The sequence below is a fragment of the Hemitrygon akajei genome, chromosome 1 (assembly GCF_048418815.1).
Source record: "Hemitrygon akajei chromosome 1, sHemAka1.3, whole genome shotgun sequence".
Taxonomy (NCBI): domain Eukaryota; kingdom Metazoa; phylum Chordata; class Chondrichthyes; order Myliobatiformes; family Dasyatidae; genus Hemitrygon; species Hemitrygon akajei.
Genome location: NC_133124.1, coordinates 179417834 through 179444890, shown reverse-complemented (window position 1 = coordinate 179444890; position 27057 = coordinate 179417834). Strand labels below are relative to the sequence as shown.

Sequence of the window (27057 nt, the reverse complement as noted above, 5' to 3'; positions counted from 1 at the left end):
AACAACTACAGGCTGCAGCAGAGAAGAGGGTGTTGGGAGGCCCAGTGGCTCCGAGATCGGATCTGCCATGAAACAGAGAAAAAAGCAGCCACAGTGACGCTGTCTCAGTCTCCCGCACTGCCTCTCGTCCTGCCATACAGCTCATTTCATGCGGCTGGGCAGTGGGGTGGGCCGCTATTTCCAGTTGCGTGGGCAGCCAGCCTCCGCTCTCCTGGTACTGTTCTCAAGCCTAGGCTCTCTCATGTAATGAGTAACCCAGTGGAAACAATTGGGAAAATGTCAGAGTTTGCATACGCAAGAGAGAGAAAGAGAGAGAGAAAAAACACACACGCATGAACAACACCAGATTCAATTTTCCACTCTCATTCCACGAAAGCAAGATGCCCGATGTGTGAACAGATATTGGCTATGTGAAATAATGTGGCCGATTGATTGAATGTAGAACAATGTTGCATACCCACTGGCTCTTCGGCCCACAATGTTGTACTGAACTAATCCCTTCTGCCTGCACTTTGTGAATACTCTACTTTTCCATATGCCTGTAAGAGCCTATTAAATAACTACCATTATAGAACAGTGGGGCCATTCAGCCCATGATATGCTGATCTATGTAAACCTACTACTCCAAAGGGTAGCTTTGTTTGTCACATACACAGTACATTGAAACGTGCTGTTTGCAGCATAACACAGTGTGAGGATGTGCTGAGGGCCGTGCTCCTGGCACCAACACAGCATGCCCACAAATTACAAACCCTAACCACACGGTCATGGGGGAGCCAAATTCCTTACAAACAGCGGCTGGATTTGAAAGCTGATCTTCTGATCACTGGCTCAGTAAAGTATTACGTTAACCACTACACTCCCGGGCTGCCCGGAGTTGATCTCCAAGATCATTCTAATATTTCCCTCCTTCAGAGCCCATAACCCTCCATTTTCCCTATATCCATCTAAGAGTCTCTTTAATGTATCTGCCTCTACCATTATGCACGGCAGTGTGTTCCACGCAATTGCCACTCTACCTACCTTTGGCATCCCCCCCCTAAACTTACCTCCACTCATCGTAACAGGATGCCCTGTGGTATTGGCCCTGGGGAGATAAAAAGCTGTCTACTCTATCTGTGCCTCTTATCATCTTGTACAACTCTGTCAAGCTGCCTCTCATCCTCCTTTGCTGCAAAGAGAAAAGACCTTGACATGCTCTTTAATCTAGGCAGCACCCTGGTGAATCTCTTCTGCACCCTCTGTAAAATTTTCACATCCTTCCTGAATGAACACAATATTCCAATTGTGGTCTAACCAGGGTTTTTTAGATCTGAAATATTACCTTGTGGCTCTTGAATTATCCCCCAACTAATAGGGTGTTCTTAACTGCCCTATCAACTTGCGCAGCAACTTTGAGAGATCTATGGACGTGTACCTCCAGATCCCTCCGTTCCTCCACACTGCTAAGAATCCTGTCACTAACCCTGTACTCAGCCTTCAAGATGGATTGAACTCCATCTGCCAAGCTCTGTATTCAATCAATGCCCTGTTGAAGCCGTCGACAACCTTTACACTATGCAAAGCTCCACCAACTTTCATGTCACCTACAAACTTATCAACCTGCCCTTCCACTTCCTCATCCAAGTCATTTATAAAAATCACAAAGAGCAGGGGTCCCAGAACAGATCCCTGTGGAACATCACTGGCCACCAACCTCCAGGCAGAACATGCTCCATCTACAACCACCCTCTGTTTTCAATGGCAAGCCAATTCTGAACCCACACAGCCATGGTTCTCATGCATCCTGACTTTCCTTCATCTTTCTGAACTCCATTGAGTACAGGCACAGAGACCTCAAATCTTCCACATGGTCTATATCTCTCCATTCTCTCCATATTCATGTTCCTTTATCATATCTGCCTCCACCACCACCCCTGGAGGCACATCTCACTGTGTGTAAAAAAAAAAGCTTGCCTTGTACACCTCCTTTGAATTTACCCTCCTCTCACCTTAAATGACTATCCTCCAGTATTAGACATTTTATCCTAGGGAGAAAGATACCAGCTGTCAACTGCATCTATGCATCTCATCATTTTATAAGTTTCCATCAGGTCTCCCTTCAGCCATCGGCTGTCCAGATAAAAAAACTGTAGTTTGATAGAATCACACCTTCCACAGAGTTCCCACCTTACCACCCCTCCCACAGTGAGGTGCTCCCTCCTCACTGCCCCTCCCACCCTCAAACTGATGACTGTATTCAGTCTCCGTATTCGTCCCCAATTCTTTCTCCTGACTCAGCCCCGTGCCTCAGATCTATCTTTAGACTTTGGGTTCTCTAGAAACGTGCATGAGGTTATAATTGGTCTGCTGACACAGAAACGAGGAGGAAACATTGTGCAGGGACTCTCCCCTGTCTACCGTGGGGACCCTTCACTTCCTCTCTGTACCTTGACATTTTCCCAGCAAACAAGTCTCTGACAGGCAGTGAAGTGGTGAGAGCAGCAGGATTCACAGTAACTCTGATTCTCAGTGTACGTCTCCCAGTGAGGGTCAGTGTGTGTGTTTGTGTGAGCTGTCCCTTGTGAGGGTCACTGTGTGTGTGTGTGTGTGTGTGTGTGTGTGTGTGTGTGTGTGTGTGTGTGTGTGTGTGTGTGTGTGTGTGTGTGTGTGTGTGTGTGTGTGTGTGTGTGTGTGTGAGACTGATCCCTCAGAATCAATGTTGGATCCTGTGTGTCCCATCACACTGCTGGCTTGTGCCTCATAGAGGTAATGTGGTGGATGTGAAGTGTGTGGACTAATCAGGAAAGTTTGCAGTGTCCCATCACACTCCTGACTTGTAGACAAGTCTGGATTTAGGATGTCCCACTCTGTGTGGGACTGCCAGCTCTGTAGTCACAGTGTTTCTGTTACTGGTGCGGGTGAGTTCCTGGTTGGTGATGACTCCTATAATGTAAAGGATGGTGGACCAGGTGATGGAACCATCATTGAATGCCAGGGTGATATGGTTAGACCCTCTCCTGTGGGCAATGGTCAGTGTCTGGAGTGAACATTACTCTCCATAGAGCAGCCCATGTTTGGACATAGTCTGGGCTGCCTCATTGGCTGAGGAGCTGTGGATCAGATTGAATCTGGTGCAGTCGCCAGCGAACATCTCCAGTCCTGACCTTCTGATGAGAGGAAGGTCTCTGATGAGGCAGCTGAAGATGGTTAGGCCCAGAACACTACCCTGAGAAACTCCTGTAAGTGATGTTCTGGGTCTGTGATGATTGACCTCCCCGCCAACCTTTGTGTGAGGGGCAATTTCAACCACTGGGGACCTTTCTTCCTCACTGACCGTTGGCCTCAGCTTCACTAGGTCCTGCACTCAGTGACACACTTGCTGAGGTGTTGAGGGCAGTCACTACCCCCCACACCCTCTCTTCGCTGGGGGCCGGCTCTATGGTCAAGGCAGTAACGGGCTCAGAAGAGAAAGGGTCCCAGTGAGACCTAGACTGGGTGTTAACAGGCAAGTAATTGGTGAGAGCTAGTTGGCTTGGGACACCTTTAGCACCAACCATCCCCAAACTGCTGTCACTTCTGTAACCAATGTAGTGGATGCTTCACAGGCCAACTGCCTCTCACCCTCGGCTGAAGAGTGAGCTGGCTCACTCACTGACTGATACCGAAAGTTTACAGACTCATTTACACACTGCGCAAACCCGCCTATGCACCGTACACTCGTCCTGCTGCTGAGGGACCCATCTCCAACCCGGGGGAGCTGATGGGAACTGTCACCGCACACTCTGTTACCCTCCCCCACCCCCACATCAATTACCTCAGCATGGGTCCCGCTCACACACACCGCACTGGTTGTCTGTCTCACACACAGAGACAGACACGTGCACACAGACACTGACCCTCACTGGGAGCAGGTCTCTCTCTCTCTCTCTCTCTCTCTCACTCACACACACACTGACCCTCACTGGGAGACAGGTCTCTTTCCCACCCCCCCAACACACACACACACACACACACACACACACACACACACACACACACACACACACACACACACACACACACTGACCCTCACTGGGAGACAGGTCTCTTTCCCACCCCCCCAACACACACACACACTGACCCTCACTGGGAGACAGGTCTCTCTCTCTCTCTCACTCACACACACACTGACCCTCACTGGGAGACAGGTCTCCCACCCCCCCCAACACACACACACACACACACACACACACACACACACACACACACACACACACCACACACACACACACACACACACACTGACCCTCACTGGGAGACAGGTCTCTCTCCCACCCCCCCAACACACACACACACTGACCCTCACTGGGAGACAGGTCTCTCTCCCCCCCCCCCCCCAACACACAGACACTGACCCTCACTGGGAGACAGGTCTCTCTCTCTCACTCACTCTCTCTCTCTCTCTCTCTCTCACTCACACACACACACACACACACACACACACACACACACACACACACACACACACACACATACACACACACACACACACACACACACACACACACACATACACACACACACACACACACACACACACACACACACACACACACACACACACACACACACACACACACACACCCCCCCCCCACTGTGGATGTGTTGAGGTTCACTTTATTAGAACGTGTTCATTGGAAGACAATATGGAGAATTCTACCCTGTGCTATTTCGCCACAAGTGACCCCCCCTTAGTCAATGTCTCTGGATAAATTACCTGAGCAGTCACCACAGAGCCAGCCGTGGGATCTTGCTGTGTTCAACCACCTTCCAAGACTGCATGCTTGTCCATCGTTTGATTTGAGTTGAACTGACTGTCATGTGGGATGGACTGCTGTGTGTATGTGTGTGTATGTATATATATACATATATATATATATATATATAGCCACACACACACACACCCACTGACCTTCACATACACACACTCAGACACACATACACATTGACTCTCAATAGAGGAAATGTCTTCTGCCCAGTTTAATGTTCTATTTGACAATATTGGCACAGGCATTTGAGGAACCTCTTTGTCCTGTACAATCATAGAATCTCCCCTGAGTTTGCACAATCTTTATTAAAGCTCATTATGTCTCAATAACTTGGTTAGTACAGCATTTATTATTCAAAATAAATGCCTTTAGGTATATAGTGCACATGTTATACCCACACTGGGAAGGGACATGTAGTGTTGGTAACTGCAGTGAGTGTCTTAGACAAGATGTGTAGGTGTACGGCGAGTGCAGGAAGTGTAGAGAGCATCTGAGGGGAGGATTTCCCCCCAGTGGATTGGGGGAGTGTGTTGGAATATGGGACACAGTGCCTGAGGGGGTGGGGGAGGCAGAGACTCTTACCACACTGACGAAATATCCAGCAAGCACTTGAATGACTAAAGCACAGAAAAGGGGCTGGACTGAGTGCTAGGGAACAGGGTTAACACTGGGACAGCAGGAGTAAGGTGGGCCGAGGGGTCTGTCCTGTGCTGTGTAACTCTGTGAACATATTGAGGTGGACACATGATGGAGAAAGACAAATAAAGAAAGGCAAATATGATTGTAATATTCACCTGTTACAGTATTAAAGTGAGAGGTTCTGAGCTTCAAGTGCTGGGTTCAAAGTGGTTGCTCTCCTTGAGATTGTTAAACATGCTCTGCATTCATGCACAAGTGTGAAATCACACACACACACACACACACACACACACACACACACACACACACACACACACACACACACACACACACACACACACACACACACACACACACACACACACACATAGACCCTCACTGGGGACGGCTCTCTCTCTCTCCCTCACCCACTCCCCCTCCCACACTCACTCCCACTCTCACTCCCCCTACCACACTCACTCCCCCTCCCACACTCACTCCCCCTCCCACACTCACTCCCCCTCCCACACTCACTCCCACATACTCCCACTCTCACTCCCCCTCCCACACTCACTCCCACTCTCATTCCCCCTCCCACACTCACTCCCCCCCACACACTCCCACTCTCACTCACACTTACTCCCACTCTCACTCACACTTACTCTCACTCTCTCACTCTCTCTCACACACTCATTCTCTCACACTCACTCACTCATCACACTCTTACATTCCACAGACTCCACACCCAGCCAGCACTGGAGATCTCTGGAGACCTGTGGCAGCTCTGTCCACTGCACCACAAGTTTCACATTTATGAACCACCTGCCATTGCTCCTGCCCACAATAATGTGTACAGAATACTCTCTTGCCCCGCCATGGCTGAGAGCCAAACTTTGATCTCCTTGTGAATCTGCCTCTGATGATTTACCAGGTTAAATTAATGTGAGTGGTTTCTCTGACCCGATGTCCTGCTGTGACCCACCCTCCCTGCCTCCAGCCCATTGAGAACTCTTCCCTCTGATCCAGGAATAAAACCAAAATATCAGGTGAAATTTACTTAAAAAGGACAAGCGTGGTTTTATTCAAAAAACTATAGTGGAGGGTGAATAATACATGAGTTGTTGTAATTTCCCTCCTCCTCCAAACAAAAGGATGTAAATTCTTGTGGTTTTTTTGATTGACGTTTGCGTAGAGAGCACGAGAGAGAGCGAGGAGGAAAGGAAGCAGAATAATGCTTCAAGCATTATTGAGTAAGAAGGCAGGACAGATACGCTCAGAAACCCTCGCAATTCTCAGGAATTTGAAGCCTGTAAGTACCTAGTCATTTGCTTGTACCAAACACGTGCAGATATTGGAGGGGACGGGGGGGGGGGGGGGTGGTTGCTAACTGAGCATTACAACTTCTGTGCAAATTTCTCAAAATGTAGAGAAAACAGCAAAATCCTGTCTGTGTAATTAAGAATGAGTTAGAGGCTGTGACATTCTGTATGCTAGGGAAAGACCTGATTTAGTCCAACTCAAGGAGTGATCCAGATCTGAAATTTCCTCCTTTGGGTACCTAACAGTGAAACTGATCGATCTGATGAAAGTTTTTTTGGGCATCGGTATGTTCTGGTGGTCTTTCCTCAACCAGCTGGAAGGGCCAGAACAGCAAGATCAAGGGAATCACTGCCCTCTGGAAGTTGCCCTCCAAGGACACAGCTGGAAATATAATTGTCTGTACTTCATTATTGCTGGGTCAAAGTCCTTGAACTCCCTTTGAAAAGATACACACATCTTCAGGAGGCAGCCATTCACCACCATCTTCTCAAGGGTAACTGCGGATGAACGGTTAAGTTAGGGACATATGAAGCTGATGTCCCTTGAATGAACAAAAATGAATCTGTACATGTTTATATGTTCCTCTCTCGTTCCCTCTCCATCTTTCTCTCTGTTACTGATCATCTCCTTCTTTTCTCCTTCAAAGAGTTGACTTTGGGAGATGATATTTCTTCCTGCTGCCTCTCTAAGTAATGAGTTTGTTTAATGGCAGATTTGAGAGTGTGCACTGTCTACAGGGGGCACTGAGGATTGATGAAAGGAGAGAGAGAGAAAGTGGGAGGCAGAGAGTATGTGGAGGGGGGAGAGAGAGGGACAGAGGGAAAGAGAGACTGGACAGAGAGAGAGAGAGAGAAAGAGAACAACACAAAATGCTGTATCTATGGAAAAAAGTACAGTTGACGTTTTTCTCCCCAACTTTTTTCCATAGATGTTGCTTGGCCTACTGAGTTCCTCCGGCATTTTGTGTCTGTTGCTTGAATTTCCAGCATCCACAGATTTTCTCTTGTTAGAGAGAGAGAGATTGTGAGACATGTAGAGACTGGGAGATGATGGAATGGGGAGAGAGGGAGTAAGAAAAAAGACTAGTATCTGTATTGCCACATAAAAATCTCAAGGAAAATATGAATGCAACTTATACACAATTTTTACAAGAAAGACCTCAATTAGAACATTAAAACATCGAAGTTATTGTGGTGCAATTTGTTCCTAGTGTTGCTATACTGAAGTGGTGATTAGAATTGTGCTGGCTGTTTCAAGAATCGAATGGCTGAAGGGGAGATCCTGTTGAAGTGGGACTTCAGGCTTCCATATTTCCTGCCCGATGGGAGCAGCCCGGGTGGTGGGGATCTTTGATGATGGATGTTGCCTTCTTGAGGCAGTGCATTACTCCCTGTACTTTCTTACGTTCCTGCACATACAAATTGCTATACCAGACCCTGATAAAGGACATCTGTAGAAGTTTGTTAGAGTTTTTGGTGGCAAGCTGAACCTCCTTCACCTCCTGAGAAAGCCAAGATGCTGGTGTGCCTTCCTTGTGATTGCATCTGTGTGCTGGGTCCAACACAGGTCATCCAATATACCAACACCCAGGAATTTAAAGCTGATAACCGTCTCCACCACTGAACCCCCCGCCGCACCCCCCGACCGAGTGTAGACTGGCACATGTTCGCCCTCCTTCTCCTTCTTGAAGTCACTGGTCAGCTCCTTAGTTTCACCGGGACTGAGCACGAGGATGTTGTTGTAGCACCACTCGGTCAGGTGTCCTCCCTCATTCCTGCACTGGGACTTGATTCAGAGGTTTCGTGGGTCTAGATAGATCCCCAGGAGTGGGTTACGGGTTGAGATCTAATCCAGAAGTTCAAGAGGTTTATATATAGAGTAACAGATCCCGAGAATGGGTTACAATCTGTGTTCTAATCCAAGGGCTCAGGGGGTTTATATATAGAATAATAGATCCTGGGAGTGGGATGTAATCCAGGTGTTTGGGGGGGGGGGGGGTTTATATAGTATAGAGTACCAGATCCCCGGAGTGGGTTGCAGGCTGGGATCTAATCCAGAGGGTCAGGGTTCATACAGATGATGACTGGGTCTCCGGAACGCGTTGAAGGCTGAGCTCAGGCAGTTTGCACAGTCATTCAGTGACATTTCTGGTGGTTTTCCAGTTGTTGTTGTGAGGTTGCTCTGAAGGTCTAACAGTTCTGATCTCGGAGGCGTTGATTGTTATTTCACACTCATATCTGTTGAGGTTATGGTCCGTGTACTGTACTAGTCTCCCGCTTTCTGTGCTGTGCTCTGAGTCGATTAACCCATTAAACCCCAAGCTTTTGAGAAATATCAGCGGCATCCTACAGTCAATCGCCGCAATGCTGTGGGTGATGCAATGTCTGTCATGAGTGTGTCATGCTGAGTGTAATGGTGAACTGGCAGCCAGTTCTTCTGTCTCATTTGCTCTCTCCTACTATTTCCCCCTTCCCTTCATACCTCTGTTCATTTCTTTCTGGGTCTCTCTCCTCTCAGCTCCCTCCTCCACTTCTCTCTCTTTTTTATTGCTCATTGTCCCAGAGTCAGCTCTAATGGACGCAAAAAGGTTTCAAAATCCGTTTACCCCCTCTCTTTCCGCTCGCTGTATCTCTTTCACGCTTATGCTCTCTCTCTGTCCCAGAATCAGCTCTAATGGGCACTAATTTCCATATCCCTCTCCTTATCTCTTTCTCTCTCTCTATCCCAGAATCAAGCCAAATGTTTCCATATCCTTCTCCCTACTTCTTTCTCTCTTTTATCTCTCCCCCTCTCTTTATCCATTTTTTTTGACACTCTTTTATCTCTTCTTTCTCTCTCCCTCTCTCTCCATTTCTGCTTGACTCTCTCCTTCCTACCATTCTCCTGTGGGAAAATTACTGGAGGGGAAGAGACAGGGTCTGCTTGCATTTGGAAGGGCAGGGACCGATTAGGGACAGTCAGTGTGGGTTTGTGTGCAGGGAAAATGTGTCACGAATTTGATTGAGTTTTTTGAAGAGGTGGGCAAGGGGATTGATGAGGGCCTGGTAGTAGATGTAGTCTATATGGACTTTAGCAAGGCCTTTGACAAGGTCATACATAGTTGGCTGGTCTGGTAGATCAAATCACATTATATCCATGGTGAGAATGAAAATGGGTTTAGAGACAGAAGATGTCAGTAGACGGTTTCTTTCAGATTGGAGGCCTGTGTGTGTTGTGGGTCCACTGTTATTTATCATCGATATTAACAATTTGGTTGTTGGTGTGCTGATGACACCAGAATTGGTGGTGCGGTGGGTGGAGAAGAAGGTTGTCTTAGGCTATGGAGGACTGAGACGAATTGGGTGAGTGAACCAGTGTTGTATTTTGGGAAGTTTTAGAGTAGGACTTAAATTGCGAATGACATGGTCCTGGGGAGTGTTGTAGAACAGATAGAGCAGGAGTACATGTACAATGTTCCCTGAAAGTGGTGACACAGGTAGATAGGTCAGTGAAGAAGGCATTTAGCACACTGGCCTTCATCATTCAGGGCACTGAGTACAGGACTTAGGACGTTATGTTACAGATGTACAAAATGTTGGTGAGACCACACTTAATTGTGTGTAGTTCTAATCACCCAGTTATAGGAAGGATGACATTAAGCTAGAGAGGGTGCGGGAAAGATTCACGAGGATGCCACCGAGTCTGCAGGGCTTGAGTTATAAGGAGAGACTGGGCAGGCTGGGACTGTTTCCCTGGAGTGAAGGAGGCAGAGGGATGATCTTATAGAGGTTTATAAAACTGTGAGGGGCAAGGATAAGGTGGATGGTCCCAGACTTTTCCCCAGGTTAGGGGAGTCTAAAACTGGAGGGCACTGTTTACAGTGACAGAGGGGAGAGATTTAAAGGTGACCTAAAGTGCAGGTTTTTCACACAGAAGTGGCCCGTACATGGAATGATTTGCCCGAGGAACTGATAGAGGCAATTATATTTACAATGTTTAAAAGATAGTTGCATACAGTTTAGAGGGATATGGGTCAAACAGGGAAATGTAATTAATGCGGGTAGGCTGCTTCCTCAACATGGGCAAATGGGCCGAAAGGCCTGTTTCACTACTGTAAGACTGTGCACTTCTTCCAATTTGTCTATCTCTATCTTTTTCTATTCTCTTATCACTTCTCTCCCTCTCCCTGTATGAATCTGTCATTCTTCTGTCCAGTTTCCTCACCTTCCTTTCTCTGCCTCTTTCCCTCTGTCTGTCTCCCTCTCTGCCTGTCTGCCTGTACCTCTTCCACTGGCCCCATCACTCCCAATCTCTCATCTTCTCACTCTGACTCATCCTCTCCCAGTACCATTGGAAGGAGATGGCAGAAAGCATGCAAGTTAAACCTACATTCAGAGCGTGGGAATCACAGAAAGAGTTTATTAAATTTGCAAATTAAAACTACAATGAAGGGAAAGATGCCTAATTCAGCACTTCTTACTGGATTCTAATTATAGATGGCGAAGCACTGTCCCATTACACACACACACACACACACACACACACACCCCCGGGGCCAGACACACTGTCCCATAACACACTCCCAGGGTCAGACACAGAGTGAAACTCCCTCCACACTGTCCCATCACACACTCCTGGGTCAGCTACAGAGTGAAGCTCCCTCCACACCGTCCCATCACACACTCCCAGGGTCAGACACAGAGTGAAACTCCCTCCACACCGTCCCATCACACACTCCCAGGGTCAGACACAGAGTGAAACTCCCTCCACACTGTCCCATCACACACTCCCAGGGTGAGGCACAGAGTGAAGCTCCCTCCACACCATCCCATCACACACTCCCGGGGTCAGCCACAGAGTGAAGCTCCCACTACACTATCTCATCACGCACAAACTCCCAGGAGAGAGACAAGGCATGCTACAAACAGAACGAAGTTCTTTCTACACTGTTGCTGCACAGGAAAAGATTAACAAAACCATATTCAAACAAAGAAAAAAAGGTTAGAGTCAGCGTAATTCTCGCCCTGTTCCACGCGGGTGTGAGGACATTTGATGTTCAGCACTGATTGATGTTTTCTCCCTGATGTGGAGTGTGTTAAACCTGGGCTGCTGCCAATTATAGACAGACCCAATTCATTCCTGCGTCAGCCTCCACAGTGTCAATTTCCTATTCTTCAACTCCTTCCCTTTGGGTTGAAGATGACAGCCAAACCCCTTGTGGCACATCTGTCCATAACCTTCCCGGCCCCAACTCTCCACTTCATCTTCCCCAGCACTTCTGAGAAGGATCTCAATCGGCTGTCTCTATGAGGTGGAAGTGACTTGTGTGCTGGTGCATCTGTTCCTAAAATTTCTCTTCTGTCTGCCTCATCCCCACCAGGAAAGTGATGCAGATGCTGATACCTGTGACATCTCTGGACGGGTGTGGTGGGAGCCTGTGCACAGAATGATCCCACAATTGGCCAGGCCCATAGGCCAAGGGTGGAGATGGGCGCCCCTCTCCCCTGAACATCTGAGCTGACCACTGTATGGTTGCAAACACGAGAAAATCTGCAGATTCTGGAAATCCAAAGCAACACACAAACTCCGCAGGGCAGGCAGCATCAATGGAAAAGAGTAGATAGTCAATGCTACAGACCAAGACCCTACATCAGGACTGGAAAGGAAGGGACTTGGGCGAAAACGTCAACTGTTTACTCTTTTCCATAGCTGTTGCCTGGCCTGCTGAGTTCCTTTAGTGGTTTGTATATGTTGCTGTGTATTTTTGGAGCCTTCCTGGTGCCCAACACATCCCAACTTGGGGGGGCGGCAGAGAGAGGGCGATAGCTGGGGTGTACTGGGTGAGTTGTGGCTGGGGTTGGAGGAAGGGTATTGTCAGAGTGGAGCTCCCCCTGCCCCCTCACCTTAACCTCTAACACCGCGCCTTGGGCACTTTCCCCTCGAAGAGACCCAAGCAGGCCATCTCCAAATCGTTTTGCCACTGCCCACAGTAGATCGGCCAGTTGGGGCTACTGAGTCTCTCACCCGCTCCTCCCACTCCCCCCAAAAAAACCCCGTCCCGCCATTGCCAACGAGTCACCCTCCAGCTCTTTGGTCGGGATGTGCTGACAGACTTCTTCCGAAAACATTACCTAGCCCGGTGCAAGCAATAACAGGAAACGCATCGACTGTATATCAACGGCCTACACGTTCGCCACAGCTTCTGATATTAGTCATGATTGTGTGGGTAGTATCCCTCTCTCCATCTCTCTACCCCTCTCGTGAGCCACCACCCATGCTGGCCCTCCCTCCCCCTCTCTCTCTGCTGCTCCCTCCATCAACACTTCCTTCTCACCTTCCCAGTGAAGCACTATTCGTAGAACAGGAATGTGCCCTTTAGCTCACCATAGAACAGCACGGCCCACCATGTGCCAGACCAATTAAACGCTTAATTAAATGTATCACTTCTGCCTTCACAATGTCCATACCCCTCCATTCGTTGGCCTATCTAAGAGCCTATTAAACAGCTCTGTTGAATTTTCCTCCACTCCCGCCCTGGCAGTGCACCGCTCTTTGTGTAAAAAAATACTTGCTCCAAATTTACCCCACCTTACCTTGAATACATGACCTCTTGTATGAGATGTTACATCTCTGTTAGAGATACTGTCTGTCTGCTCAATCTACACCTCCATAATATTGTAAACTTTTATCTGGTCTACCCTGGGCCTCCTCTGCTCCAGAGAAAACAACCCAAGTTTGTCCAGCCTCTCCTTATAGCACATGCCCTCTAATCCAGGCAGCATCCTTGTGAACCTCTTCTGTACCCTCTCCCAAGCGCCATAACCTCTCCTTCCACAACTGCTCGAATGTAAAAGCGAGGCTGTACTGTTGAGGCCTCATAAGACATTGAACAGACCGCTTTTGGAATATTGAGAGAAATTTTGGGCCCTGTATCTAAAGAAATGTGCTGAGAGACAGTCCAGAGGAGGCTCACCAGAACGATACCAGGCTGTACATTTTATTTATCTAGGCCTCTACTTCCTGGAGTTCACAAGAATGAGGGTGGATCTCATTATAACCTTCCGGATACTGAAAGACCTAGATAGAGTGGATATGGAGAGAGTGTTCCCTATAGTATACAAGGGTACGGCCTCAGAATAAAGGGATGTCCTTTGGAATAGGAATAAGGAAGAATCTCTTTAGCCAGAGGGTGGTAAATCTGTGGAATTGATTGCCACTGATGGCTGTGGAGGGCAAGTCCCACTGGGTGTATTTAAGGCAGAGATTGATGGGCTCTTGATTAGTCAGGGGGTTAAGGGTTATGGGGAGAATGGGGTTAAAAAAATCAGCCATAAATGGTGGAAGCCACTTGAAGAGCTAAATGACCTAATTCTGCTCCTGTATCTTGTGGTCTACTAACCATCTCTTCTGCACCATCTTCAGAGCTCCCACATCCTCACCTTGTAGTTAATACCCTCTAAACCAGTCTAACACGGATGGACATTCAGCCATCTGCTCTGTGCTAGCTCACAGCAGCAATCCCATTCATCCCATTCTACCCCCGTGTATTCACATGCGCCCCTGCTACCCATGCTCTCCTGCATATGCCCAGCAACTGCTGTTTGATTCTTTGCCCTCTTATCTCCCTGGGGTAATTTCCAATTCACTCTCTGTTCTTTGCTAGGATAGCCCAGTGGAGTGGAGGTTAGAGAGGCTACATCACAGCTCCAATAACCCGGGTTCCATCCCAGTCTGCAGCACTGTCTTTGTGGAGTTCACCTGTACTCTGTGTGTGCGGCCCTTCGGCCCACAGTGGCCATCCTGACCATCGATCTGTCATTGATACCGATCCTGGTACATACCAACCCCTCTACACGCTACATTCCCATCAACTCCCCCTGGGTTCTACCCCTCACCCCTGCAGCACACACACACACACACATACACACACACGCATGTCAGGTTTGCCAAAGGGTAGTGAATCTGTGGAAATCATTGCCATACATGATCATATTTCAAGTGGCTGATAAGTTCTTGCTTAGTAAGGGTGTCAAAGGTTACAGGGAAAAGGTTGGAGAATGGGTTTGAGGTGGATGATAAATCAGCTATGTTCGAATGGCGGAGCAGACTCGATGGGCCAAATGGCTTACTTCTGCTCTTATGTCATATGGTCTCTAGAGTTGAGAGGCAGTGGCCCTATCTGCTACCTCACTCCGGTGAGCTTAATAATTTTAAACTCCCCTGCATGACTTCACATAGTCTGTCTCAGTTTCATATAAGCCTGGAAGCAAAGGGCATAAAATAAAGCTGCGAACTAGAATTTCAGTCGGGCGGCACCTACAGAGAGAAACTGTGTTACTGTTTCAGAATCAGGTTTATTATCAGTGAGATGTTGTGAAGGTTGTTCTTTTGTGACAGCAGGATGCAGTTTTACTATGTCACAATCAATAAACAGTGCCAAAGATGAATGGCGAGACAATATTCAGGGTTCCTGGACTGTCAGGTATCTGATGGCTGAGGGGAAGAAGCTGTTCCTGGAACGTTGAGTGTGGATCTGAAGGTTCCCCGATGGCAGTAATGAAAAGAGGACATGTGCTGGGTGGTGAGGGTGGGTTATTCTGTCCTCTCGCCCGTACTGACTGCCGCCCCACACCCTTGAGCAAAAAGGTTACCAACAGCACAAGTTTGCAGGGATCTTGCCTTGACAGGAACTGGAGGGTGTGGCCCCACAGTGTGTCCCTAGCACAGAACTGATGTGGTCGCTCACAGGGCCTGTGTGTGGTGGACAAAGTGTGTGGTGCCAATTAAAGGTTATTATGCAAAGGTCTGTGGTCCTGGTTAACAACAGTCCCTGGTGGTTGTTTAATATTTGCATTTATAATAATGCTGATGCACAAGTGTCAAACCAACAGAGTGATCAACGCTACACTGTTATCTGCAGTTTGTAGTCACCTTGGTACACACCAACACCTCCAAAGATAAGAACCGCACCCTGAAACTGTCAGTTGCATTGTACAGTGTAAATCACCACCAGGGGTTGGTTATTTTGCAGCTGTAACCCACTTCCGGGTGGGGGGGGGGAGTTATTCTATATATAAACCCCCTGAACCCCTGGATTAGATCCCAGCCTATAACCCACTACCAGGGATCTGTTATTCTATATAAAAACCCCAAACCCCTGGATTAGATCCCAGCCTGTAACCCACTCCTGGGGGTCTGTTGCTGTCTATATAAATCCACTGAACCCTTGGATTAGCTCCCAACCTGTAAACCACATCTGGGATCTGTTATTCTACATACATTCTATCTACCTGTAAAAAGTATTCATGGAAGTTCCTCGGAAGTTTTCATATTTTATCTTTTTACAACATTGAATCACAGTGGATTTAATTTGGCTTTTTAAAAAAATGATCAACAAATAAACACTCTTGTGTCAAAGTGAAATCGCATCTCTACAAAGTGATCTAAATTAATTACAAATATAAAACAAAATAATTGATTTCATAACTATTCACCCCCTCCAAGTCAGTATTTAATAGGTGCACCTTTGGCAGGAATTACAGCCTCGAGTCTGTGTGGATAGGTCTCTATCAGCTTTGCACATCTGGACACAGCAATTTTCCCCCATTCTTCTTTACAAAACTGCTCAGGCTCTGTCAGATTATATGGGGATCATGAGAGAACAGCCCTTTGCAAATCCAGCCACAAATTCTCAATTGGAGTGAGGTCTGGACTCTGACTTGGCCACTCTGGGATATTAACTTTGTTGTTTTTGAGCCATTCCTGTGTAGCTTTGGCTTTATGCTTGGGATCATTGTGTTGATGGAAAACAAATCTTCTCCCAAGTTACAGTTCTCTTGAAGACTACATGAGGTTTTCCTCCAGGATTTTCCTGTGTTTTCCTGCATTCATTTTACCCTCTACCTTTATAAGCCTTCCAGAATCTGCTGCAGTGAAGCCTCCCCACAGCATGATGCAGCCACCACCATGCTTCACGGTAGGAATGGTGTGTTTTGGATGATGCCAAACATCGCATTTAGTCTGATGGCCTAAAAGTTTGATTTTGGTTTCGTTAGACCATAGAACCTTCTTCCAGCTGACTTCAGAGTTTTCACTGTTTTTTCTCAACAGTGGCTTTCTCTTTGCCACTCTCCCATAAAACTGTGACTGGTGAAGCACCCGGGCAACAGTTGTCTGCACAGTCTCTCCCATCTCAGCCACTGAAACTTGTAAATCATCTAGAGTTGTCACAGGTCTCTTGGTGGCCTCTCTCACTAGTCCCCTTCTTGCATGATCACTTAATTTCTGAGGATAGCCAGCTTTGGGCAGATTTACAGCTGTGCCATATTCTTTCAATTTCTTGATGATTGACTTAACTGTACTCCAAGTGATATTCTATCACTTGGAGATTTTCTTGTATCCATCCCATGACTTCTGCTTTTTGTGGAGTTGCTTGGAGTGTTCTTTTGTCTTCACGGTGTAGTTTTTTGCCAGGGTACTGACTCACCAGCAGTTGGACCTTCCAGATACGGGTGTATTTTACCACAATCAATTAAAACACCCTGACTACGCACAGGTCTCCAAAAGCAGATCTCCATTTAACTAATTATTTGACTTCTAAAACCAATTGGCTGCACCAGTGATGATTTGATGTGTCATATTTAAGGGGGGGGGGGGGTGATAGTTATGCAATCGATAATTTAATTTTATATCTGTAATTAATTTAGATCACTTTGTAGAGATTTGCTTTCACTTTGGCACGGAAGTGTATTTTTCTGTTGATCAGTGTCAAAAAAGCTAAATTAAATCCACTGTGATTCAATTTTGTAAAACAATAAAGCATGAAAACTTCTGGGGATGGGGGTGAATATATTTTATAAGCATTGTATAACCCCCTGAACCCCTTGATTAGATCCCAGCCTGTAACCCACCCTTAGGGATCTGTTATTCTGTTACCCCCTGAACCAGATCAGAGTATGTAAACAACTCCTGGTGATCTGTTCTTCTATATATAAACCCCATAAACCCCTCCTTTTATAAGATTGCACACTGTAATCCACCTCTGGGGTCTGTTTTTCTATATATAAACCCAATGAACCCTTGGATTAGATCCCAACCTGTAACTCACTACTGGTTTTCCATCATTCTATGTATAAATTCTCAAACCCCTGTATTGGACTGCAGGTTTTAGCAGCCAGGGAATTTGCATGCAGCAGTAGGTGTATTCAGAAATGGGGGCTCAAGTAGCTCCACAGGGAGAGAGTAATATATCTGAGATAAAGGAAAGAAATCATGTGGGCACCATATGGGTTAGCGGAGGTTACAGACACAGGGTTGGAGGGGGGAGTTACAGAGATAGGTAGAATTATCAGGTTTGGCGGGGGTTACAGAGATGGGAAGGGTGTGACCTAGATTGGGAGAGCTGGGTTTGCCAAACATTTTAAAATAGCAATGATCCCCTCTGAGGAGACATTAGAGACTGCAGATGCTGGGAACAACTGCTGGTGGAATTCAGCAGATGAGGCAGTATCTCCTCATAATCGAAAAGCCTCAAGACCTTGTTGGATCTGTTGGTATTCATCCAGAAGTTCTTGACAAGTCAAGAACGAGGCATTAAACTCAGTGGTTACAGCCATTTTAAGTGTTACAAGAAGGGAGCGCAAACAACGGAAAGGAAGTCTTGGTCATCTCCACCCAGAGATGCAGTACGTTCCATAGATAAGACAACCTATGAATCAGCCAGGTTCAATGGGACAATGGCTGCAGAGAACCTTCTAGAACAATACAGAATCAGCTATACAATAGGACAATAGCTCAAAAATTTACTGAACAATTACAGGTATAGAAGTGATTATATAAAATAAGCAAGCATAAAAAAAACAAAAAAGTTCTTTACTTTATTCCTACAAGGGAGAGGACATTGTCGGTGTGTTCTGGTGCAGTATCTGAACCCAAAACATCAGTATTCCTTCCTCACATGCCTGCAGTTGTGGTCCGACCTCCAGCAGTTTGTTACAATCTGATTTTGAAGCAGCTGAATTTTGTATGCAGTTGGGATGCTGAGATGTCAAGTGATCTTGCCTTGGTGTCCTGCTAAATTATTCACAACAGGCTGGTACACCAGTCCAGCAAGTAATGAGCAAGACTAACAGATTGTTGTTATTTATTGCAAGGATATGTAAATAAAAAGGGGGGGAACAGTTATGTTTCACCCCTACTAGTGTCACCACTGCAAGATGTTTTGGTGGAGGCAGATATGATAGAGACTTTTAAGAGGCTTTAACCACATCTTGGAATATTGTGTTCAGCTTTGGTTGTCCCATTATAGGAAAGATATGGAAGCTTTAGAGACGGTGCAGAGATTTACCAGGGTAATCCCTGGATTAGAGAACGTGTCTTATGAGGAGAGGTTCAATAAGCTAGGGCTTTTCCTCTCTGGAGTGGAGGAGGATGAGAGGTGACTTGATAGAGATGTACAAGACATACTGGTTAGTCAAATTGTAAATTGTAAATTGTTCTGCGATTAGGTTGGAGTTAAATAGGTGGGTTGCTGGGCAGCATAGCTCGTTGGGCTGCAAGAGCCTGTTCCATGCTGGATCTCTAAATAAACGAGGTAGGTTTTTATTAAACAGAGAGTGGTGGGTGAGTGGAATGTCCTTCCAGACGTCGTGGTAAAGGCAGATATATTAGGGACATTTAAGAGACTCTTAAATAGGGACATGAATGAAAGGAAAATCAAAGTTCAAAATACATTTATTATCAAAGTTTGTTTATAGTATACAAGTTTGAGATTTTTCTTCTTGCAGGCAACCACAAAACAAGAAACACAATAGAACTCATTTAAAGAAAAACCCGCACAAGACCAAAAAACTCCCAAAGTGCAGAAAAACAACTGATCGTGCCAACAATAAAAAGTAAACACTAACTGCAGAGACCCCAACATTGAATCCTCAGTGCTGTGCTGATAGCCACAGGGTTAGTTCATTGTGAAAGCACTCCAATGAAATCATGCAAATTGTAAAAAAAAGTATACATAGAAAACACAAGGAGCATGAATTGCAGAGATAAGTCCACAACTGTAGAGTGCGTTCAGCACTCAGTCGAGCCAGTCCAGAAGGCCAGTGGTTGCAGAAACCCAAAGCTCCTGCACCTTCCACCCACCAGTAGCAGTGAGACCAGTCAGACGGCGCTGAACACCTGTTTGTTTTCCACTCTTGTTCTCGACGATTTAAATCTTGCTCAACACTTTAACTGGTGTGGAGGTCTGGAACCAGCCACAGGTTCATGTTCCGCCATTATGAATCAACACTGGATCTCAACCACACTGAATCCCCCAGGGGATTGCAGAAGCGCCAGATTGTTCAGTCAGACCATAAGTACATTCTTAAAAGAGAAATTACAGGCTGCAATTGATTGCCGTTGAGAAGTAGTATATTTAGAAGAGTATCTGCTAGTTTTGTAAGACATCACGAGAGGGCACAGTTTTAAGGTGCTTGGAGGTAGGTACAGAGGAGTTATCAGGAGTATTTTTTTTAAATGCAGGGAGTGGTGAGTGCGTGGAATGGGCTGCCGGTGACGGCAGTGGAGGTGGATATGATAAGAGTCTTTTATGAGACTTTTATATGGGTATATGGAGCTTAGAAAAATAGAGGGCTATGGGTTACCCTAGGTAATTTCTAAGGACATGTTTGGCACAGCTTTGTGGGCCAAAGGGCCTGTATTGTGCTGTAGATTCTTCTATGATTTTCTGTTTTCTATGTCACCGTTGGTTGCTGGTGCAGTCTTGCCAGAAATCTACAGATGGCGAAGCTTGTGGAGTAGGATAGAAAGTCGGCACATCATGGGCCAAAAGGCCTGTACTGTGCTGTGAGTTTATACCTGCAGCTTCTCCATGTGCACAGTAATGCCTTCTCTCTCAACATGTTCCTGTTTAAGAAACAATTTGGAGGTTTACTAAACCAATCTCTACAGTGAGGGGTAAAGTTTGGTTGGGTTGGTCTTTGAACCCAGAGGCTTCAAAGAGTGAGAAGCTGCTGAGGAGAGGGACACAAGAGACTGCAGATGCTGGAATCTGGAGCGACAATTTGCTGGAGGAACACAGTGGGTCAAGCAGCATCCACGGGAAGAGGAATTATCCACATTTCGGGTCAGAGATGCCTCTGCCTCCACAGATGCTGCTTGACTGTCTGAGCTGCTCCAGTGGTTTGTTTTTTGGCTTGAGATCCTGAGGAGTGGGTGCAAACAGCATGCTGCTGCTTCTGAGAGGGGGTGGGGAGTCACTGTTCAAAAATCGGGGATTGCTAATTTAGGGCAGTTACGTCGCAACTTTTTATTTTACATACGGCATGGAATAGGCCCTTCAGAGCAAATTATGACCAATTAACCTACTAACGGGTGCATCTGTGGGAGGAAACCAGAGCACCTGAAGAAAAGCCATGAGCACTCAGGAAGGAACATCAGAATCACATTTATTATAAGACCATAAGATGTAGGAGCTGAAGTAGGCCATTCAGCCCATCGAGTCTGCTCTGCCAATCAATCATGGGCTGATCCAATTCTTCCAGTCATCCCCACTCCCCTGCCTTCTCCCCATCCCCTCTGATTATCACTGGTATGTGTCGTGAAATTTGTTTCTGAACATGCAGACTTGTTTATAGAGAATGCCAGAACTGGAGTCTGAACTTTGACAGCCTGAGCACTTATAGTGTCGTGCTATCAGTTTTATAAAACTGATTAGACAGCATCTGCAATATTGCATTCCTTCATGGCAGGAAGTATATGGAGATTTTGGAGAGGATTATTCCCCTAAGACATTTCATCTTTCACCCTTATCCTATCTGTGACCTCTAGTTCCAATCTCACCCAACCCAAGGGGATAAAATCCTACAGGTATTCACCCTTCTGACACCTCTATAAAATCTCCCCTCATTTTCTTGCACTCCAGGGAATAAACATTTAACATTTCCAACATTGTAAATTTTTCCTGCATCATTAGGTTAATTAGCTTGGCACGTCGTGCACCATAAGGCCTGTTCCTCTTCTGTACTGTAGGAAACAGGGACAAGAGAGGTGATTATACCCCATGTGAGGGTATAGGGGCAGGGGATAAGGTTTATACTTCTAGTGACAGTGCACAGAATAGGAAAGAAGGGTTATAACCCCAGTGAGGGTACAGAATAAGTGTAACCCAAGTTAGAATGCAGTGATCAAGAGAGGTGATTATACCCAAAGGGGGTAATGGGGGGCGGGGGGTTATATTCTATGTGGTATGACCGCACAGGAAAGGACTCATAGATCCAGCGACAGTATGGAACAAAAGGGGAGACAGGATTGTACGCAGGTAGAGAAGTCACAGAAAGGGTTATACCCACAGTGAGGAAATAGGGGCAGGAAAGTGGGTTTGTACTCCCAGGAAGAGTATAGGGAGCAGACTAAGTGTTTCCAAGATTGGGGGGGGGGGGGGTGGGAGAAGAGGTTGGCTAAAGTCAGTGGGCATAAATGGGACAGGAGGACAGGGTTTTTTCCCTCATAGGGGCAGCGGGAGGGTTGTACCCTAATGTAAATATAGATACATGATAGATAGTTAACTTCCCACTTTTAACCCGCACTGCCCCTCTTTCTACCCGCAGAGTTCCGATGCCCGAGGGGGCCACCGGCCCGGGGCCCAAGCCTGTCAGCATGTCTAGGATCCGCCTACGGGACGCGGGCTACCCGGATCAGCTGCTGGGCAGGGCGCAGCGGCTACGGCAGCGGGCTAGTCTGTGCGACGTAGTGATCCACGCCGGCGGGCAGGAGTTCGCCGCCCACCGCCTGGTGCTGGCCTGCGCCAGCCGCACTCTGGAGCGCCTCTTCCAGTCGCCTGGTCCCCGCTACACGCTCGACTCGCTGGCCGGCCGCACCTTCGCCCACATCCTCGATTACTCGTACACCGGCGCGCTCGATGCGCGGACCGATGAGCTGGGTGAACTGCTGCGGGCCGCCGGGCTGCTGGCCATGGACGACCTGCGCCAGCGCCTGCTGGAGGCAGCCGCAGGCCTCCAGCTCTCGGTCGCTGCCGAACCCCCGCTGCCCCGCGGCAGTGTCATCACCTCCCCAAGCGGCCGACCGCTACCCGTGGTCACCACCGTGCCACTCGGGCGACACTGGCCGGCACTGGCACGGGAGGACCGTGCCGCCGGATTGCCAGGCGGGCCGGCGCCGGAGTCCAATCCGAGGTGAGAGGGCAGGGGGGCGGGCGAGCCGGATGGTGATAGGTCCGTGTGTCGTTTGTGTCATCAGCGGGTGAGGGCGGAGCGTAGGGGGTCCCGACTGTGTCACCGAGACTAGTAGGGGCTAGGGCTGGAAGGGTCAGAGAAACAGGACCCCAGAGATTACGGAGACGGGGAAGGGTGTAAGGACCGGAGAGATCAGGGAAACGGGGTGGGTGTAGGAGCAGGAGGTGCCACAGAGACGGGGAAAGGTGTACGAACAGGAGAGATCACAGAGACGGGCTGAAGTGTAGGTACCTGAGAGATGACAGGGAGAGGTATAGTAATCTGAGAGATAACGGGGACAGGGAGAGGTGTAGGAACCTGAGAGATAACGGGGAGACGTGTAGGGACCTGATAATTCACGGATACGAGGAGGGATGTAGGGACAGGTGTAGCACACAGTGACGGGGAGGGGTGTAGGGACCTGAGAGATAACGGGGACAGGGAGAGGTGTAGGAACCTGAGAGATAACGGGGACGAGGAGGGATGTAGGGGCAGGTGTAGCACACAGTGACGGGGAGGGGTGTAGGGACCTGAGAGATAACAGGGACGAGGAGGGATGTAGGGGCAGGTGTGGCACACAGTGAAGGGGAGGGGTGTAGGGACCTGAGAGATAACGGGGACGAGGAGGGATGTAGGGGCAGGTGTGGCACACAGTGAAGGGGAGGGGTGTAGGGACCTGAGAGATCACGCAGACGGGGGACACAGAGAAGAGGGTAGGAATCTGAGGGAGTGGCGGACAAGAAGCAATTTGAAACAAAGATAACGTCAAGAGCCTGCGGAGCACATTCCCCTGTTGTCCTTTACTCAGTAACTTCCTCCAGCCCCTATACCCCACCCCACCTCTGTAACCCTATTTCCAATAACACATATCTCCCCTCCTCTGTTCCCAAACCCCTGAGATTGATTGTTGTTAAGGGTTTTCAGTACGGGTGCTTTCGTTGCCTTTAAGCCGCGTACGCTGTTATTTTGCAGACCACTGGAGCCGGTGAAATCCTACCCCTGCGACGTGTGTGGGAAGGGGTTTCTAGATAGCCTGCGCCTCCGAATGCATCTATTGGCACACACAGGTACTGGGTCTGTTCATCAAAGGGGCTTCAGCTTGCGGGTGGTATGTGGGGCAAGGGTGGGAGCTGGGTGATAGGAAAATTAACCACGTGGTGGCTTCTCGCAAAACTCACTTAGCTGTGGTTTGGAGGATTTGAAGATTCTACACTTAAAGTTGAAAAGTGAAATAAAACCTTTAACTGCTTGCGTGTCTTTATTGCATCTCCTGTGTGTGTGTCTCTGTCTCTGTCCCTCTTTCTCTTCTCCCGTCTCTGCCTCTGCTCTGTGTATGTCCCTCTCTGCCCACCCCATCTCCTCTCTCCACCCCGTTCTCTACCGTTTCTCCTCCACCCTCTTCCCCTTACACCTCTTCTCACCCCTCCTCCCTCCAACCCTCTGCACCCTCTCTCGTCCCTCCCAGCACCTCAGTTTCCTGACTGACTGGTAATCTGCTGTAGACATCACGCGTGCAGTGTTGTGTGTGGTTTACATGAAAGAACATACAGTACTGACGCCCATCCTGCCGACGGCCTTGCATCCAGCCCGGTGCACTGCTGAGGTCACAGAACAGAGATCCGCCATTCTACCAGGCTGGGGAGAAAGTTTCACTTTGGGGAGGGGGATAGAGGGCAGGATGGGGTGGGAATGGAGGCGGGAAAGCGCCTCGTGTCAGCAGTTATGCTCATCTCCTCATCAAACCGCCTTCCCCTGCTGCCACCTCACTCATCTCTCCCCCCGCACCTTTACCCCATCCACGACCTCTGCCCACCACCCATCACAACTCCCCCAAAATCACGTCATTCCACCTGTTCTCTTACCTCCCCCGCCCCCCCCCCCCCCCCCCGGCAGTCGGCAGTGCCGTGTGACAGGTTGCCCACTTTGTCTGCGATAATGATCTTTATTATTTCGCTTTTCCTGTTTTGCAAACACCTCAAGCAATTGGTTGAATGTATCACATCACCGATCAAAACTCTGATAGGGACCGTACGTGTCAAATGTTCCTCATCGCAGCCTGGCTCCTGCTCCCATCTCCCATCTCCCATCGTTCTGAGCAGTGGACCACAGGCCAGGGAACACCTCTGCAGAGAGCCAGAATGGATTTTTATCCAGGGTAATATGAGTGCGGCATCATTTTATGTTAATTGGAGGAAAGTATAGGAGGGATGTCAAAGATAGATTTTTCTACACACGTTGGGTGTATGGAACATTCTGTCAGGGGCGATGACACATTAGGGACATTTAAAACACTCTTCAATAAGCACATAGGTGAAAGAAAAATGGACTGCTATGAGAGATTGATCAGAGTAGTTAAATGGTCAGGAAAACATTGTGGGCTAAGTGGCCTGCACCGTGTTATGTTTCATATAGTATTCCTTCCCCCTTGGTATTTTGCCCCGTGTCTGAATCTTCCCAAACAATCCAGTGGTGCATAGCTCTGGGTTTGTGTGATGGGACAGTGTGGAGTGAACTTCACTCTGTGCCTGACCCTGGGAGTGTGCGATGGGACGGTGTGGAGGGAGCTTCACTCTGTGCCTGACCCCGGGAGTGTGTGATGGGACGGTGTGGAGGGAGCTTCACTGTGTCTGACCCCGGGAGTGCGTGATGGGATGGTGTGGAGGGAGCTTCACTCTGTGTCTGACCCCGGGAGTGTGTGATGGGACGGTGTGGAGGGAGCTTCACTCTGTGTCTGACCCCGGGAGTGTGTGATGGGACAGTGTGGAGGAGCTTCACTCTGTGTCTGACCCTGGGACTGTGTGATGGGACGGTGTGGAGGGAGCTGCACTCTGTGTCTGACCCCGGGAGTGTGTGATGGGACGGTGTGGAGGGAGAATCACTCTGTGTCTGACCCCGGGAGTGTGTGATGGGACTGTGTGGAGGGAGATTCACTCTGTGTCTGACCCCGGGAGTGTGTGATGGGACGGTGTGGAGGGAGCTTCACTCTGTGTCTGACCCCGGGAGTGCGTGATGGGACGGTGTGGAGGGAGCTTCACTCTGTGTCTGACCCCGGGAGTGTGTGATGGGACGGTGTGGAGGGAGCTTCACTCTGTGTCTGACCCCAGGAGTGTGTGATGGGACGGTGTGGAGGGAGATTCACTCTGTGTCTGACCCCGGGACTGTGTGATGGGACGGTGTGGAGGGAGTTTCACTCTGTGCCTGACCCCGGGAGTGTGTGATGGGAAGGTGTGGAGGGAGCTTCACTGTGTCTGACCCCGGGACTGTGTGATGGGAAGGTGTGGAGGGAGCTTCACTCTGTGTCTGACACCAGGAGTGTGTAATTTGATGGTGTGGAGGGAGCTTCACTCTGTGTCTGACCCCAGGAGTGTGTGATGGGATACTGTGGAGGGAGCTTCACTCTGTGTCTGATCCTGGGAGTGTGTGAGGGGACGGTGTGGAGGGAGCTTCACTCTGTGTCTGACCCCAGGCGTGTGTGATGGGACAGTGTGGAGGGAGCTTCACTGTGTCTGACCCCGGGAGTGTGTGATGGGATGGTGTGGAGGGAGCTTCCCTCTGTGTCTGACCCCGGGAGTGTGTGATGGGATGGTGTGGAGGGAGCTTCACTCTGTGTCTGACCCCGGGAGTGTGTGATGGGACGGTGTGGAGGGAGCTTCACTGTGTCTGACCCCGGGAGTGTGTGATGGGACGGTGTGGAAGGAGCTTCACTCTGTGTCTGACCCCGGGAGTGTGTGATGGGAAGGTGTGGAAGGAGCTTCACTCTGTCTGACCCCGGGAGTGTGTGATGGGACGGTGTGGAGGGAGTTTCACTCTGTGTCTGACCCCGGGAGTGTGTGATGGGATGGTGTGGAGGGAGCTTCACTCTGTGTCTGACCCCGGGAGTGTGTGATGGGATAGTGTGGAGGGAGTTTCATGCTGTGTCTGACCCTGGAAGTGTGGGATGGGAAGTTGTGGAGAGAGCTTCACTCTGTGTCTGACACCAGGAGTGTGTAATTTGATGGTGTGGAGGGAGCTTCACTCTGTGTCTGACCCCAGGAGTGTGTGATGGGATGGTGTGGAGGGAGCTTCACTCTGTGTCTGACCCCGGGAGTGTGTGATGGGACGGTGTGGAGGGAGGTTCA

At 48.5% G+C, this 27057-nt stretch overlaps 1 protein-coding gene across 1 annotated transcript in view; it reads left to right on the top strand.

Moving 5' to 3' along the window:
• Nucleotides 1-27057, top strand: part of zbtb32 (zinc finger and BTB domain containing 32) — a 76834-nt gene that overhangs the window by 17233 nt on the left and 32544 nt on the right. The window contains exons 2-4 of the mRNA XM_073055488.1: nucleotides 6601-6717; nucleotides 22316-22900; nucleotides 23912-24006. Coding sequence (XP_072911589.1) covers nucleotides 22323-22900; nucleotides 23912-24006 — 673 coding nt within the window. The 5' untranslated portion in view covers nucleotides 6601-6717; nucleotides 22316-22322. The remainder of the gene's footprint in view (nucleotides 1-6600; nucleotides 6718-22315; nucleotides 22901-23911; nucleotides 24007-27057) is intronic.